This window comes from Miniopterus natalensis, chromosome 8 (genome assembly GCF_054644295.1).
Source record: "Miniopterus natalensis isolate mMinNat1 chromosome 8, mMinNat1.hap1, whole genome shotgun sequence".
NCBI classification, from domain to species: Eukaryota; Metazoa; Chordata; class Mammalia; order Chiroptera; family Miniopteridae; genus Miniopterus; species Miniopterus natalensis.
Window position 1 is genome coordinate 11,933,295 of NC_142088.1, and position 17,135 is coordinate 11,950,429.

Genomic DNA, 17,135 nt, shown 5'->3' on the forward strand with positions numbered 1-17,135 from the left:
AACATCAGTCCTCCCACTGGGTCAGCAACTATACTAGAGTTAAAGCACAAAGATAGTGTGAAAGGCAAATTATTGCAGGGGTGGAGGTAAATCTCTAAAGCAGAATTCTCAGTGCCTCACAGTGACTATAATCATCTAACCTGGGACACAGTAGGGAAATTAAAGAGAGTACTATTAATAATTATGCTGGGACAGCAGACATAAATCAGGACTGTCCCAGGCAAACTCTTCAGGAGGGCTGGGATCACATAACCCTTTGCCTGCTCCTTTTACCCTGACCCCTAGAAGTCATATTTCTGTACCATTCCTATGTAGCACATGCAGAGGGACCCCTGGAAACTTGTTTTTCTACCTTTTTCCTGCCCCACTTGTCTACCCAAATGTCCCCCAACCCTCATTCTTCCCCTTCTTGCCCAGCAATGACAGACCATACTCAAGCCAAATTGGGGAGAGCAGCTCTATTAACACTGGTGGGGCTAGCAGGGAGCAGTCCAGTGTGGGCTCTCAGGGCCATGCAGTGTTCTCTTGAGAGTCACAGTACAGTCAGGGTCGGGTCTCTTTCCCCAGCCCTTGCTTGGGGAGGCTTGAGGCTTGGTGTTTCCCTTCCTTGGCTCTGGACTTTTGAGTAAGGTGGGGGAGAGGGATAATGCCTCTCTGGGTTTCTCTGCCCCAAACCCCTCTGGATTTGTAGTTGCAATCTGCCTTTGAGCCAGAGTTGATGAGAGTAGTCCTGGGTCCGGGTATGGGACTAAGCCTAAAGCAAAAGGAAAGAAGGAACTCCAGTATAGAGTACGCAAAAGGGAAGAGCAGGAACGATACCAAAAGTTTTGGGAAAGAGAAGAGAGAGCAGGTGAAAAATCAGGTCCTAGATTTGCTTGTTAGGAAAGGTGAGGAAATTTTGTGCCTGGGAATTCACAACCCCGTGCTTGGTTTTCACCACCTCTGCTTTCTGGAGCATTCTTCCAGGTTTTTGTTGCCATCTAAAGCAAGTGCACCCGCCCTTCCCATGAAGTGCCCACCTTAAGATTCAACCTCCTTCAGCCCTTCCTGCATGCAGATGTGCACGAAGATGGAAGCTGGATGGAGGCTGGTGCCATCCTTGGAGAGCAGGTGTATGTGGCGGTAACCTGGAAAGGTGCAGGACAGCATTAGGAAGGCAGCCAGTTAGGGGGTTTGGCCAGGGGTGGAAGGACCCGCTCACCTTGTTGCATGCATATCCAAGGCAGGGTGTACTGACCAACAAAGTCATTTCGGGGTTTCCAGTTGTAATCCATTACCACAAAACGCAGCATGGCCAGCTCAGGCACCAGCAGCTGGAAGCACAGTGTCTGCCCCCAGTACGGATTAAAACCTGGGGTGGAAGGTGGGATGAATGAGGGAGGGAATGAAGGAACAGACATTGTTGACTGGTTTGGGGGAGGGGGTGCGCGCTGGTTTCTTTCCCTGTGTGCTCTCACTTAATTTCCATAGCAACTAGGTGAGGAAATTGAGGCTCTGAGTGGGTAAGCAATTTGCCCGGGCCACTGGGGCTTATAATTGAGGGGCCGGGATGCAAACTGAAGACATCCAAGCCCTGGCTCTTCGTCCTGTTCCATGCTGCCTCTTTGGAGGTGGGGGGAGGTTGGTGGTGGCACGGACTATACTGGATGGAGGGCAGGATGGCAGGCAGTGACAGTCAGGCCCCCCCAGCACTGCCCAGTCTCACCGTTGTTCGCCACATAGCTGGTCTCCTGCCGGGCTGTGTCTGAGCGAACGCCGAAGATCTCCACCCTCACCAGCGGGTCCACGATGGACCCCTCTTTGTTCTTGTCCACTTTGGGGAGTTGCTGACCACTGATCACCTGCAATAGTTTCCACTCAGCCCAGCCCCACTCCAGCTCTCAAGCCCCGGGGGGCAAGGGAGAAAATAGGAGGAGAAATGCAGGACCTGTGCTCTAGCTTTGGGGTCGCAAAGCCAGTCCTCCATGGGTAATAGATTCTCTACTAGTGATCTGTGTGAGTGTAAAATGCATCCAAGTAGGAGTCGAACAAGGTTTCAGGGTGCGTTAATGACAGCGACCCCTCCTATAGCATTTACTGTGCACCAGGCATTGTTGTAAGCGCTTTATTTTAACTAATCACAACAACCCTGCGAGGTAGGTAGTAGAATCACCCCCATTTTCAGGTGAGGAGACTATGGTTAAGGAACTTGCCCAGCATTTCACAGCTAGTAAATGGGTTTGAATATAGGCAATTGGCTCCAAAGTCCTGCGTCTCACAAGTTACTTTTTACCTGTTGCACTCCTGTCCGGCCTAGCCACCTCTTCCCCCTGCTTCTTTCTCAGCTCTCCCAAGTTTCTTCCCAACATGTTTGCTTTCCATTATACCTGGATTAGGAGAGTCTGGGCTCTGAAAGGGCTGATGGGCCTCTCGGGTTGGAAGAAACTCTGGGTGTCACGTAGGAAGTCTGGCTTCAGCACATAGCCACAGCCACCGTTCTGGCGGAAGAGCCCATCGTAGATGTCCATCTCAAGGCCCGCCGTCTGCACATTCATAGCCACTGAGGGCCCCAGAAGAAGAGAGGGGAAGGATTCACCTTGGAGGCCATCTAGCCTCTCTTTCAGAGAGTTAAAAAGACATATTGGGTATAAAAGGGTCTGCTGGGAACACCTCCTTAGATATCTTTCTCAGCCTAGCCCTCCTGGAGCATTCCCTGGTCCTTCTGCCACCCAGGATCTTATTGCCCACTTGTTGCTCTTCCACTCCCCCTTCCCTGTCCCTACTGCCCCCTCACCCATCTGGCAGCCTGCATTCCAGAATTCCTGGGGGTTGTAGTTGGATGAGTCTGTCCTCAGACCACTGGGATACACACGGCTTAACTGCCAGGCGTTATGCTGCACAAACTCATTGCCTGTAAAAAGGGGGTAGGTAGACAGATGGAAGGGGGTGGATGCTCTCCCTTCCCTGGTCCCAAGGACCCCACCCACCAGCTTCAGTCTTCTCCCCAGCATCTCCCCCAGCTTCTCCCTAGAGCTTTGAGCCCACTATTTATAACTCCTGTCCCCAAGCCTGCTCTGAGGAGTTTCTTAGCTCTCTGATCCCTCCTTAGCTTCCTTGTCTTCTTTCTGGGAACTCATCTGCTTGCCCATCAGGCCTGACCCTACCCATCCCATTTCTTCCCTGTCCCTCCTTTTTGGTCCTGACCGGCCTCCTTGATGAGGCTCTTGGCCTTCGTTTCAGAGAAAGACGATAACTCATAGAAGCGGTAGTGCTCCCTTGAATGAGTGAAGCTGTGGAATGAAACAGTCTTTGTGTAGACAACCAGGGCAGAGAGGGATGGACACAAGATGGGCTTGGATTTCTAGAAAAGGAGAGAGGAAGATGGAATCGAATCATCAGCAATCTGAGGGAAGATGCCAATAGCCAAGATCTGAACTTCCCCACCCAACCTAAGCCTCTGCCCACTGCCTCCCCAGTGCATTCTCCCTCCTGCCTCACCTGCTTGGGAAAGAGAGGGAGCCCAGGCTTGGGAAGAGGAGCCTGGACCATAATCTGACAACAGACAGACGAACAAAGCAGCGGGCACATCACAACCTGGGGATGGGAATGGGAATAAAGGCAGCTACATACACTGATGGGATTAGTTTCCTCTGGACTTGAAGAGTGTTCTATATTACTTTCTGAGTAACAGGTTTTAAATTTATTATTATTTTTAAACAGAGAGGTGTCATCCTCCCTGCCTTTCCTCTTTTAAAACAACAATTCTTTTTGGTCTAAATGTACATGAACCCTGGTAGATATGTCAAGGTGTGCAAATGGTCATGGAAGTCACATCTGGGAGGATGTGCGGATCCCAGAGTACTATCTTTTGTCTCCTGAATTCCCATTTCCATCCCTGCACATGGCAGCAGGTTAGACACCAGAGCTCCAAGGGAAACAGTATAAGCCAGGAGTTAGTCAGCTGAGCCAGGCAAGTGCACACAAAAAAGAAATGCAGACTTCAAACCAGGATCTTGGTGGTCCCGCAAGTGAAACCCCTTCCCCACAGGGAGCTGGACCACTCAGACACAGTGTTAGAGCCTTCACCTTCCCACCTCTTCCTGCTCCTCTGGCTATTTTTGGCTCCACCTCAGACCCACCCTTTCCAAGTAGCTTTCTCCAACTAAGCTCAATATAATAATGCTGCGCACACGCACCAGTCGCTTTCAAACTTGCCTTTAAGGAGACTTAGAAGTAGTGCAAAGATGTCTCAGGAGTTACCTGGGAGGCCCAGGATAGAGCCAAATGGGCATGTCAGTTAGGATGGCTCTGCATTTATCTATTTTGTATACTGAGCTTCCAGGTAAGATTTCATTTAAAAAGATTTCATGGCTCAAAGAAGTTGGAAAGCCACTGCAATATAGCTGTGTATGGCAATATATCACGATGCCAAGGATGCATTCTTCTGCCTCTTTCAGTGGGGGCAAGGGGCATTTTGCTCCTAGGCCCTCTACCCTGCCTGGCTCTAGACTTCCCACATGGGCTCTCAGCTTGTGAGAGTCGGACCAAATGCCAGAGCGAAGACCACGCTCCTGGCCTACCTTCTCATTTTTGTCCTTACTGCGAGGGCTCAGCTCCTGCGTCTCAGACTCAAACTGGGACTCCGGCTCCAGCTCCGCCTCCTGCTGCCCCTCTAGCTCAGTCTCTAGCTCTTCCTCCTGTTCCTCTTCTTCAAGATCCTCCTCGAGCGTCCTTAGCTTCTTCCCTTTCACCAGGATCTTCTTCCGAAGCTCCTAGGGGGCAAAAATGAAGGGGCCTGGCTACCTGTCTGCTCTGAAACCCTCCTGGGGGTCGCACAAGTCCTATGGCTCTCACAGGGCCGCCTCGAAGGTAGGGGAAGTGAGTGAGTGGTCAGAAGTGCCCACGGGAAAGCTGCTTGACACATACAGCAGGGATTTATATTGTCAGGCAAACTGGTAACCTCTCTATCCACATGGAAAAAGTAAATGAGGATCTCTGCCTCACATTTGACACATAAAGATTGCTCATTGAAGATTCAGATGTAAATATAAAGAATGTTAGAAGAGAGCAGAGAATCTTTTTGAATAATCTTAAGGTGGGAAAGCCTTTAGAATATGAGATGAAAAGACATAAAAATGATGAGTGTATTTGACTGTGTAAAGCTTAAACACCCCTGTGAGGCAGAGGTAAGAAAAAAGACAAAAGGGAAATAGACTGGAAAAAATATTTTCCAGAGCATTAATATCTAACATTTAAACATTGTTATATATCAATAAATCATATAAACCCTCAAAGTGGGTAAATAATATTATATATTAGGTCAAAAGAAGAAGACAGGCCTTTCCTTTTAAAGAACTTGACTTTTTTCCTTGTTTGCCTTTATGAGTCATCTCTCTCTTATACTTTGTGGTCCCTCTCTTATACTGTTGGTGGGAGGGTTATTTTGTATTTTTTTCAGAGGGCAACTTGGTAATAATAACCAAAATGTCAACATGCAAAGCCTTCAACCCAGCAATTTTGCTTCTAGGAATCCACCTCAAAGAAAGAATAAATGGGGCAAAGCTGCATATACACATGAAAAATTATTACCAACCTAAATATTTACCATTTACTGGTTATGCTTGCCATCTACTGGTTGGATAACATATGGCCCATAATACGAAATGGAATACCATAGGGTTGTTAAAAAGGAAAAATATTATACATGAAATGACATCTGTGATATATGTTATATGTGATATAAAAGGATAGAGAGAGCCCAGCCAGGAGTGGCTCAGTGATTGAGCGTTGACCTAGGATCCAGGCGATCGCAGTTCGATTCCCGCTCAGGGCACATGCCCAGGTTGTGGGCTCGATCCCCAGTAGGGTGCATGCAGGAGGCAGCCGATCAATGACTCTCATCATTGATGTTTCTATCTCTCTCTCTCTCCCTCTCCCTTCCTCTCTCTGAAATCAATGAAGATATACTTTTAAAAAATAAAATAAAAATAAAAATAAAAGGATATAGAGAATAGCCCCATTCACTTTTTTATAGCTGACGTACGATATAATCAATCACTCTTTTAAAATGGGAATATGTATACACATATATGTTTATATAAGCATTTAAAATCTGTTGACAGCAGTTATTGGGAAAGGTTGACATTATGGTGGGGGAATTTCCCTTTCTCTTTATTGTTGGTATAGTCTACAACAATTATGAACTTTCAAGGAAACAGTTAAGACACTTCCACTGAAAAACTAAATATAAAGTAAATCATTGATTTAAAATTTAGAGAACTATAAATAGAATTCTATGTTCAATTAGATTTTTAAAAATTAAAGGATATGAAGAGCAAGATGGTCCATTTGAGGGTGAGAAGAAGGGAAAAACATGGAGGAAGGAGCCAAAGTGGGGGGATATGGAAGCCACAGAAGAGCCAGGGCTGGGGGAGCAGGGTCCATACCTCAGGGGAGGGCAACTGAGTGGGCAGCTGCCCATCCAAGGTGGTGCTCAGCAGCTGTTCCCCTAGGATCTCGGTCAGATGGTGTGCAATGATCTCCTGCTGCTCCCAGCTGCAGTGGTTCTCCAGGGACAAGATGACTGGATAGTCTGATGTCTGATGGGGAGAGAAGGGGACGCTGGAGCCAGACTTCTAAAGCCTATAACCTCCTTGCTTCTCCAGGACCATCTAGTTACACACTCAACTGAGTACCCTGATTGCTAAACTCCTCCAACACCATTCCAGGCTTCAAGGAGATTTTGCTGGGTCTGGAGCCCACCTCACATCTAAAAGTCAGTCGTGGTACAGCCACTGTGGGAAGCAGTATGGAGTTACCTCAAGAAATTAAAAGCGGAAGTGGAACTGCCTTATGACCCAGCGATTCTACTTCTGGGAATATATCCAAAGAAACTTGAAACATTGATTCGAAAGAATATATGCACCCCTATGCTCATAGCCAAGATTTATATTATTTACAATAGCCAAGATTTGGAAACAGCCCAAGTGTCTATCAGTAGATGAGTGCATAAAAAAGCTGTGCTACAGCCTGGCAGGGTGTGGCTCAGTGGTTGAGCATCAACCTAGGATCCAGGAGATTGTGGTTCGATTCCTGGTCAGGGCACATGCCCGGGTTGTGGGCTTAATCCCCGGTGGGGGCCCACAGGAGGCAGCCGATCAATGACTCTCATCATTGATGTTTCTCTCTCCCTCCATCTCCTTTCCTCTCTCTGAAGTCAGTAAAGATATATTAAAAACAACACCACAACAACAAAAAACTGTGCTATATTTACACAATGGAGTACTACTTGGCTGTAAAAAAGAAGGAAAGCTCACCATTGCTACAGCATGGATGGACCTGGAGAGCATTATGTTAAGTGAAATTGAAAAAAAACAAGTACGATATGATTTCACTAAACAAAATAAACTAACAAGCAAAATAGAGACAGACTCACAGATACAGAGAAAAGACTGACAGCTGTCAGAGGGGAGGGGGTTGGGGGGCTACGTGAAAAGGGTGAAGGGATTAAGGAAAAAACCCCACCTCATAGATACAGATAATAGTATGATGATTACCAGAGAGTAAGAGGGGTGGGGGGCAGGTAGACAAGGGTATAGGGGGGAATAAATGATGATGGAAGGAGACTTGACTTGAGGTAGTGAACACACAATACAATATACAGATGATGTATTATAGAACTGTACACCTGAAACCTATATAATTTTATTAACCAATATCACCCCAATAAATGTAATTAAGAAAGTAAAAAAAGTGAAGGGACAATAAAAATTTAAAGTATAAAATAAATAAAAGTCACGCTTGGGATCCCAAATCTCAGACAAGTGTCAGATCCAACCCAGGTTCCTCTGGGAACTTAGGGTTTTCAGGCTTAGAGTGGGTAGGACAGGCCACTCTCCTGGTTACATGTTCATGTTAAACTCTCATGCTTTCATGTCCAGGTTCTTATCACCCCCCAGCCCTACCCACCACTTTGTCTATTTCTTAATCCACCCTCTCTCAGACAGGTGACAGAAGTTGTTAGAAGTGACTAATAGCTAGCAATTATCTCTATGACAACTAATTACTAGTAACACAGCTAACACTCATAATAATCCCTTAATATCTGGCTGGGTAGCGCAGTTGGTTAGAGTGTCATCCCGATACACCAAGGTTGTTGGTTTGTTTCCAGGTTAGGGCACACACAAGAATCAACCAATGAATGCATAAATAAGTGCAACAGTAAATCAATGTTTCTCTCTCCTTTTCTCTCTCTAAAATCAATAATTTTAAAAAAATTTCCTGGTTCTTCACAGTTAAAATCTTGTTTACCTATTTGCCATTTGATGTAGCCTCCCGTGCCCCCCAGACCCAGAGCCAGCCTCTCCTTCCTCAGAGCCTCCTGCCTCACCAATATTCCCTTCCTGCGGCTCCTACCTGGAAGGCGTACTGTGCTACAGTGGCCACAACTTCTTTGAACAGGATACGGGAGGTCAGGGTGTGTCCATGGTAAACGACAGGTTCCCCACTAGGTCCATCCCATATATCCACCTCCACACAGCGGCAGCCCCGCTTCAGGGCCCTGAAAGAACCCCCAAGCCCCCAGGGACAGGAGGGGTCAAGGTCTGATCTTCTACCTAGGGACCCTCTCTCCACTGTGGAGAAAACTGCTCACAGGCACTTATCTGTCAAGATCCCTTCAAGCTACATATCCATAGACCATTGGAACACTGCTGTAGCTCACACTGATCTCCAGCCTCACCCCCAACCAGCTCATAGTCTTTCCTTAGCAAGCAGTCACATACTGCCTCATGGTGCTTCTGTTGTTCTGGTTGCATTTCATTATACAAAACCTGAGTTATTCAAATGTAAATTTATTTTCTCTACTGGACTTCTTAGGGCAGAAACTATATGCCCCATTCATCTTTGTATGCCCTGAAGCTACTAGATCAGTAGCAACTGCAAAGATATCTTGGTGATTTGTTCTAATCCATGATTAATCACGATAGAAGCAGGTACTATTTATTAGGCATTGACACAGATTATCTCACTAACCCAGACAGAATAGACGCTGGTCTCACCCCCATTTCACCAATGGGGAAAGTGAGGCCTAGAGAGCTTAAATACTTAGCCCCCGAGTACCAAGCAAGGGAGCTAGGATTTGACCTCAAATGGTCTGACTCCAGGACCTATGTTTTTAACTCCTATGCTCTACTGCCTTCCATTTAACATTCAGTTTATTTAAAATATATCCGTCAGGACCTCTGAGTTCCAAGAGAGTTTCCTAGCCTATGAAAAAAAGAGAAGCTCCATTTACCCATAGGTTTTAACACCACTCTCCCACCAGTCTTCAGTATCTCCTGCAAGTCTCTCAAATATCCAGGGATCCTCAGCCCCCAAACCCATCCCACACAATATCTTTTCAATCCCTGTTATCCACTGACAATGTCCTCAATTTCCCACAGTGTTCCCTTCTCGTGAGCTCAAACCCTCCTCCCCTCCTCCCCACTGCACCGTATATATCCCTCGACGCTGCTCTGGCCACAAAGCTGGTCCCCCACCAGGTAGGTGTTGTGAGAGGAATTGATGTAGTAGTGGTTCAGGGGTTGAGTCATATCCTGGTAGATGGGGAGGCAGGATGGGTTGAAGATGTCTCCGTCCTTCGAGTAGAGGTAGCTGAGGAAGCCATCCATGCTCAGCACATGCCGCAACTTGCCTAGGGTGTGGAGCAGGGGGACACTGGAATGAGAGAACTCTGAATGGGAGCACCCCAGCACACCTACAGCCAGTCCTCCACCCCACCCCTCTCCAGGGCCCTGCCTGTCAGATGATGTCCACTCCCGGCCTCCAGAACCCAAACTTGCCCCATCCCAGTGTCTGTCATTTCAATCATCTCCACCCTCAGAGAATGTTAATGCTACCAGGGGAATCATTACATTCATTCTAGTTCGATGCTGTCCAATAGAACTTTCCACAATGATGGAAATGTTCTATTCTGCACTGTTCAATATGGTAACTTCTAGACACATAAGGGTACTGAGAACTTGAAATGTAGCTGTGTAACTGAGGAACTGAATTTTCAATTTTGATTTTAGTTCATTTAAATTTAAACAGTCACATGGAGTCCATGGCTACCATAATGGACAGCACAGTATTCAGCCCGAAGGGGTAATTTTATAGATACGGAAACTGAGGCCCAGAGAAAATCAAAGTCAAAGACTTGTTAGTGACACAACCAAGGTACTTCTGTTTTATTCCCTGGGCTGTGTAGCTGCTGTCAACTGTGACCTGAGGGTTTCTTCCTATTGTCAGTTCCCATACAGTGTTTGAAGAATGTCTGTCCAACGTTGCCTTGGACCACACTTTCTTCAAGGGTCCTTTCACTCCTTCCATAGCCCTCACCATTTCAGCATGGGCTTCATATAGTAACAATGACAACAACTAACAGTTGCTGAGCACTTGCTCTATGCCAAGGATGTTGCCGTAAAATCTCTCTTAATGCTCTCACCAACGCGATGAGGTACATGAGGTAGATGTACTGTAATCTGCCTTGAGAAGTTAGGTAACTTATCCTGGGTCACATAACCAGTAAGTGTAGGGACTTGAACCCAGGCAGCAAGGTGTCAGAAGCACATCCTACACGACTGGGCTGTGCAGTCTCACTGAGGGTAACATTGCTGCAGGGGAGGTCCCTTGGGAGGCAGAAAAACTAGACTCTCATGCCCAGCTTCCTTGTTCCAGGTTTGACAAGATCTGGAGATGCTGAAGAATGGCAGCAAGTTTCATTCTTTACAGTACTACATCAGATCGCTAGGTTAAGTCCACAGCTGCCAGATACTTTCATAGGCATTATTTCATTTGATCACCAATTATGTTAAAAATGAGAAAATTGAGTCTCAGATTAAGCAACCTGCCCAAGGTTACTCAGTTAGTAAGAAGCAGAGTGGGAACTTGAGCCAGGTCTCTTGACTGATACTACCCTGTAGACAGAGTATAGTATCTGATAGTCCAGTGCCAAAGGAGGGTAGAATAAATGTAACTGATGTATACTGGGTTCTGCACTGGGAATAGAAGATTCTATTTCTTAACCCTGAGGCATTCCTCTTCCATGTGGTTTTCTGAAATGATTGCTTTCAGCCCCCTTTCTTCTTTGAGCACCCCCATGAATCTGAAATTACTGATTTCAACACTTTCTCTAAGTTCCATGAATACATTGTCCTTGCTTTGACCTACTACTGTATCTCTGGTTTCTAGCGTAAGTCCTGGCACATTTAGGTCCTCAATAAGCACTAGTGGAGGTGATGTGTGAGTGGATGAATGAATGAAAGGAAGAGGGAGTTGAGACTTAGGAAACCTGGGTCACTTGTCCAGCTCTCATTCATGTCGTCTCTAACCCTCATTCTCAAGAGAGGCACCAAGTAAGAATCAGATGACCTGGGTTTGAATCCCAGTTCCTCCTCTCAGTAGCTGTTGGCTTTGAGCAAGTCATTTCATTGTTCTAAACCTACGTTTTCTTCTTTTGCACAACTGACTTAATAATAGAACCTATTTCAACAGGTCATTGGAAGGATTAGAAGAGAAAAGGCATGTAGAGAAATTGGCACATTATGGAAGTCTTGGCAAAGGCCCAATCTTGATTTACAAGGTTTTAGCGAGGACTGAATGAAGTAAGACACATGAAAGTGCCTTGTAAATCATTTATTATTAATAATGTAAATTCCTCACATTCTGAAGGGAATGGAGCGCGGGAAGATGTCTACTAAAAGGGCAAGGAGAAAAGTTTGAGGGCGGAGAGGGCATATTTTAGCTGTGTTTGATAAAAGCTAAGTGATTGGCCTCATCATCATTCCCCTCAACCAGGGGCTGACTAGCTTCCTAGAGCTTTCAGGGGCTTAGTGACTTAATGAGCCATTTGGTAAATTTGAAGAAAGCCCAGGAAAGGGCAGAGCACCAGCGTTTAAAGAGATGGCAAACATGAAGAGAACTGGAGGAAAAGGGATCATATGCATTAGAGGAGAAGAGGCCAAAGCAAGAGGACCAAGGATTTTCCATTTCCACTGAAGCCAAAAGTTGATATCAAGAAGAACTTTCTGCAAGTGAAAGATGTGTAACATGAGCATGTGGGACAAAGGGGTCTTGTGGCATGGTCTTCCTCCAGAGCGATCTAGCATTCCAGAGGAGACCCCTGTCTTGTCTGGGCAAGAAATGGCTGCTCTCCTTCCAGAGGAGTGGTTGAATGAGATGAAGGTGGCTGGGCAGGGGGTCAGGGTAGGGGTGGACTCAGCCTTCCTTGAGTCAGGCAGAAGGCTGCTGGTCTCTGGGCCTTTCTGGTCATGGTCCCCCATCTTGCCCCCATGTCTGGTGCCTCTCTGCTCTGGTCCTCTTACCACTCTCTGAAGGCTCATAGCGGTCAATGAGTTCCAGAGCAAGGTCAGAAGCACGGTCTCCTTCTTTCTGCTCCTCTCGGAGGAAATCCACAAACTCCAACAGGGTCAGCTTCTGCCCATCAGCCGAAAAGTTTTCAAACAGTTCCTGCACCTCGGCACGCTTAGTCAATGCCTTGTAGAACTCTATAAATTCTTGTCCTTCCAGAGTGTCAGACTGGGACGTGTCTGCTGCCTACAGGAGGGTTTAGAGGAGAGTGGACACAGACAAACCCTTTAGCAGCAACTTTCATGGCCTTGACTTATCTTGTAAGGACAGTTTTACTGACAAATGGATCTAAATATGCTTTCACAGGACACCTGATATTTCGTGTTCATTAAAGAAGCCACTTTAGTAAGTAAAAAGCAAAATTTCACACTATTTGCTACTAAAGAAAATTTTCAACTAGAAAGAATTGAAATGCCCCAAAGGTCAAAATATCCGTCCTATTTATTCACACTCCAGTTGGATTTTTCCATTGTACTAGGCACCTGTGAAAGTCTGGCCAGTGGCAGAGAGATCCTTGAGGTCTGATGTAAAAATATATTGTTAACTTACCTTTCATAAGAGTATCAATCATCTTTCCAACAAGACTAAAGAGTAAGAACCATGGCCTACACTTTCCGCTTAGCCTGGCATAGTGCTGGGGGCACATAATAGAGATTCAAAAAATGAGTGTTGTTGGATAGGGTCAGGGTGCTTCTGGTCAAGTGAGAATGTGGCCTTGGCTGGCTTCTGCAAACCCTTCCCCAGAAGGCTCACCTGGAAAAGCTGAAAGGCATATTCTTGTTCCATTTCCACATTCATCAGGTGTAGTAACCTCTGGACTTCTTGGAATGTCATCCGACCGTCCTGGTTTTTGTCTCCACGCAGGAACCAGTCACTCAGCCATCCAGGTCCCAGTCAAGGCAAAAGCACTGTGTGTGTGTTTGTGTGCACAGAAGTGTGTGCATGTTCATCTGCTGACATCTCTCTCTCCCTGTCTTTGCTGCCTGTCTATCCCCAATGCCAATTAACTGTCCACATTAGCTTCCAGAATAGTCCCACCAGAGCACCTATCTATCTTATCCCTGCATGGCTCAGGTGCCTGCAGGGACTCCTCTGCTACCTGCAGAAAGCCCAGATTCCTTAACATAGAGGTTAAGATCTCCTGCGCCCCCATGGTCTGGCCCCAACCCAGTCTTCTCAACACATCTCTGTCCTTCCTGTACTTTAGCCTTACCCGCTCTCTGATGTCCCAGCTCTCCAGCTCTTCAATTTCCTATCTCTGGGCCTTAACTCATGCTATTCCTTCACACAGGAGTGGCTTTCCTTCCTTCTCTCTTCATGTTCAAACTTTCCTCATTTTCAAGACTCAGCTAAAATACTATTTCCTCTCTAAAGCTTTCTCAGAACCCTCTCAGCTAGAATTAAATATTTCTCCTTCCTTTGAATGCCCTCAAATAATCTAAGTACCACAACAATTCCATGGTACTTAGATTATTTACACAGTTTCATCTTCTTCCCTGACAAAAGCAATATCTGAGTCACATTTCCCACTGTACCCCTAGAGCCTGGCATATAGTACCTGCTACATTCTGCTTCACAGATGGTGAATGAATGTATGAAAGAATGTATGAACTGGCACAGAAGGTGAGTACAATCTAGGCAACTTGAAGTGAGTCTATGCCACTAAGCCCTCTATGGGATTGTTTCCACCCCCCTGGTAGTTAATGCCACTAGGATCTTCTGTTCATCTCCCAGGATCAGCACCTTGTTTGGTCCTTGACCTCTCACTGTCCCTTTCCCCAATCTTAGGGGGCCTGACTCATGCCCAAACTCTGCCTGGTTATGCCTCTGCCATCTCAAACCTCGATTCTTCCTTCGGTGTTCTCAGCCTCACGTCGACCTGAGCTGCCCTTACCCACCCCATTTGGATTCTTGGGCCTCCCTAGCCCTGTATCCCCTCCCACCTGTCCCTAGCTCTGCAGCATCTGCTCCTTCAGTGACCCAGCCCCCACTCTGACTCCATCCTGCAGATACTGGTCCAGCCGCTCCTGTTGGTCCATGTTGGTGACAAAGTCCACCAATAGCTGGAGCCCCTGCATCCAGATCTGGGCCTCCTCAACACTGTTGGCCACCAGGTCCAGGTTGGGGCGGCGGCCATGGAAGACGATGGTGAAGCCCTGCTCCAGGGGGAACTCCTCTGCCAGGCTGCGCAACAACTCAGACTGATGGCCATTACGCACTGTCTCCACGTCAGAGATTGAGACTGCCAGAGAAGGAGCAAGTGCGGGGACTGAGGAAGAGAGTTTGCCAGCAGGAACTAAGGGCCAAGGGCTATTAATTACTCCCTTCTTCTCTGTGACGCCTTAGAGAGGAACCCCAACCTCCACAGGGAGATGCAGACCTGAGGGATTCAGGGTTCCACATGAATCACTGCTGTGTTCATAGGCAGCATGTCAATGGGCCTGTGCTGGGAATGGCAACACCTGGCTTCCAGCTTTCAGCTGGCAGGATGTCACAGACAAAGGAACTTAATTTTCAGTGTCCTCATCTTAAATAAGTTATGGTCCCTTACATGGCCAGTGTACATAGTGATCACAAAAGGACTGGGGAGGCTGATAAATGGAAGCACAGTTGCAGGGTAGAAGCAGTTACACCAAAGCATGATATGACCAATTTCAATTCTCCCATTCCAGGTTTGAGGCTTCCTTTTTCCAGATAGGAGAGAGCCAGAGAAATATTTATTTTTAAATTTTATTTATTATTATTATTATTATTTATTTTTAATCCTCACCCAAGGATATTTTTCCCATTGCTTTTTAGAGAGAGTGGGAGGGAGAGAGAGAGAGCAAAGGAGAGAGAAAGAGAGAGAGAGAAAGGGAGAGGGAGAGAGAGGTATTGATGTGAGAGAGATACATCAATTGGTTGCCTCCCACATGCACCCTGACTGGTGCCAGGGATGGAGCCTGCAACCGAGGAATGTGCCCGTGGCTGGAATTGAACCTGGGACCCTTCTGTCTGGGGACTGATGCTCTAACCAATGAGAAAACTGGCTAGGGCGAGAAATTTTTTTAAAATATGTTTTTATTGATTTCAGAGAGAAGGAGGGACAGGGATATAGAAATATCAATGATGAGAATCATTGATCAGCTGTTTCTTGCATGCCCTCTACTGGGGATTGAGCCTGAAACCCCGGCATATGTCCTGACCGGGAATCGAACCGTGATCTCCTGGTTCATGGGTTGACTCTCAACAACTGAGCCACTACAGCTGAGCTGGATTGTAAGCTTTGATGTGTCTCTAAAGCAGACTCTCTTAGATGTGTCCTGTGATCAGATTTTTAGAGGGGTCATAAAGTGTTCAGCCAATAGAATGCACACGTATGATGCATTTATGACATTTAAAAATATTTACCATAATGGCTAACATTTGTTAAATGCACCTGGTTTCAGGTTCCATGCTTTAGACGTTAATTTATTGAGTTCCTGTAACCTACTAGGTAGGTACTGTTTAACACCCATTTTACAGATGAGGAAACTGAAGCTTAGTTTAAGTAACTTGTCCAAAGCCACTCAGCTAGAAAGTGGCAGAGCCAGGGCTTTAATCCAGGCAGTTGGATGCCTGAGATCATGCTTTTATTATAATAAAAATAACAAGATATAACCTATGGTTTATTGAGCCTTGTTATGTGCCAGGACTCTTCTAAGCCCTTTACATGCAATACCTGATCTTAGTAACAGCCTTAAGAGGCAAGTACTGTTGTAATTCCCACTTTGTAGGCTCAGACCTAGATACAAGTGGGACAGCACAAGGGTACATCATAGGACCCTGGTCCCTCTCCTGCTCCCAGGCTTCTGGGCTCCTCAGGTTCCACCCACCCATATGCCCACCCTGAGCTATCCACGTCACTCACAGCTGGCCTTGGCTCTCCCTCCGGCCTGCCGGGCATGCCAGACTGTCATGCCATCTTCCTGAAGTTTGAAGTATCTTAGCTTCTTCCAGTTTTTGGATCTCACCTTGCGCATCAGAGTGCCTTTCTGCATCAGCAGCACATCCTGATTGACGGGCAGCCCTGGGCCGGGAGAAGCAGGGCTCGATAGCCGACCAGGGGGGTGGAGGGCCCAAGAGGAGCCCTTGAATAGGAGTTCAGCCTCCTCCCCGTCCCTGGGTTGTTCCCCCCCACCCCCACCCCAGCCCTCTTCTGCAGGGGTACTCACGGCCTTGCAGCAGGGATGCCATCACCCACTGCTCCACCAGCAGGCGCCAGAGTCACCTAAAGGAGTAAGAAAGAGCAAAGGACTGGGCTCAACTTGGTGGTCTAACAACAGATCAAGGAAGAAAGAGAAGGAAACAAATGTTTCCGGATGGCCCACTGGTATCAGGCATTTCATCTATACAATCTGTAGCTCTTCTTACTTCTCGATGGAATTTGGTGCCTCTAAGACTTAGAGGGGCTAAGAAACTTGCCTCAAATCACGTAGGGATTCAGAATTTAAAGCCAAGTATGTCGTGACCTTTGCTGGTGTGGCTGAGTTGGCTGGGCATCCTCCTGTGCACCAAAAGGTTGCGGGTTGGGTTCCCAGTCGGGGCGCATACCCAGGTTGCTTGTGGGCTCAGCCCCAGTCAGGGGGTATGCGGGAGGCAACCCGTCGATGTTTCTCTCTCACATCGATGTTTCTCTCTCTCTCCCTCTCCCTTCCTCGCTCTCTAAATTCAATAAAAACATTTTTTTTTTTAAAAAAACTACACCATGCAGCTCAACTCCCTAT

General features: G+C 46.7%; 1 protein-coding gene across 1 annotated transcript; it reads right to left on the bottom strand.

Moving 5' to 3' along the window:
* Window positions 1-451: 451 nt before the first annotated feature.
* Window positions 452-16,651, bottom strand: PLCD4 (phospholipase C delta 4). The gene is made up of 16 exons (XM_087819594.1): window positions 16,584-16,651; window positions 16,280-16,438; window positions 14,402-14,632; window positions 13,144-13,277; window positions 12,345-12,576; window positions 9,472-9,673; window positions 8,395-8,539; window positions 6,426-6,578; window positions 4,560-4,751; window positions 3,184-3,340; window positions 2,774-2,890; window positions 2,367-2,539; window positions 1,706-1,841; window positions 1,202-1,351; window positions 1,020-1,127; window positions 452-754 (listed from the first exon to the last, which is right to left on the bottom strand). Exons 1-15 carry the CDS (start codon window positions 16,603-16,605, stop codon window positions 1,021-1,023), a joined length of 2,310 nt encoding a protein of 769 aa, XP_087675720.1. The 5' UTR covers window positions 16,606-16,651; the 3' UTR covers window positions 452-754; window position 1,020.
* Between the last annotated feature and the right edge of the window lie 484 nt (window positions 16,652-17,135).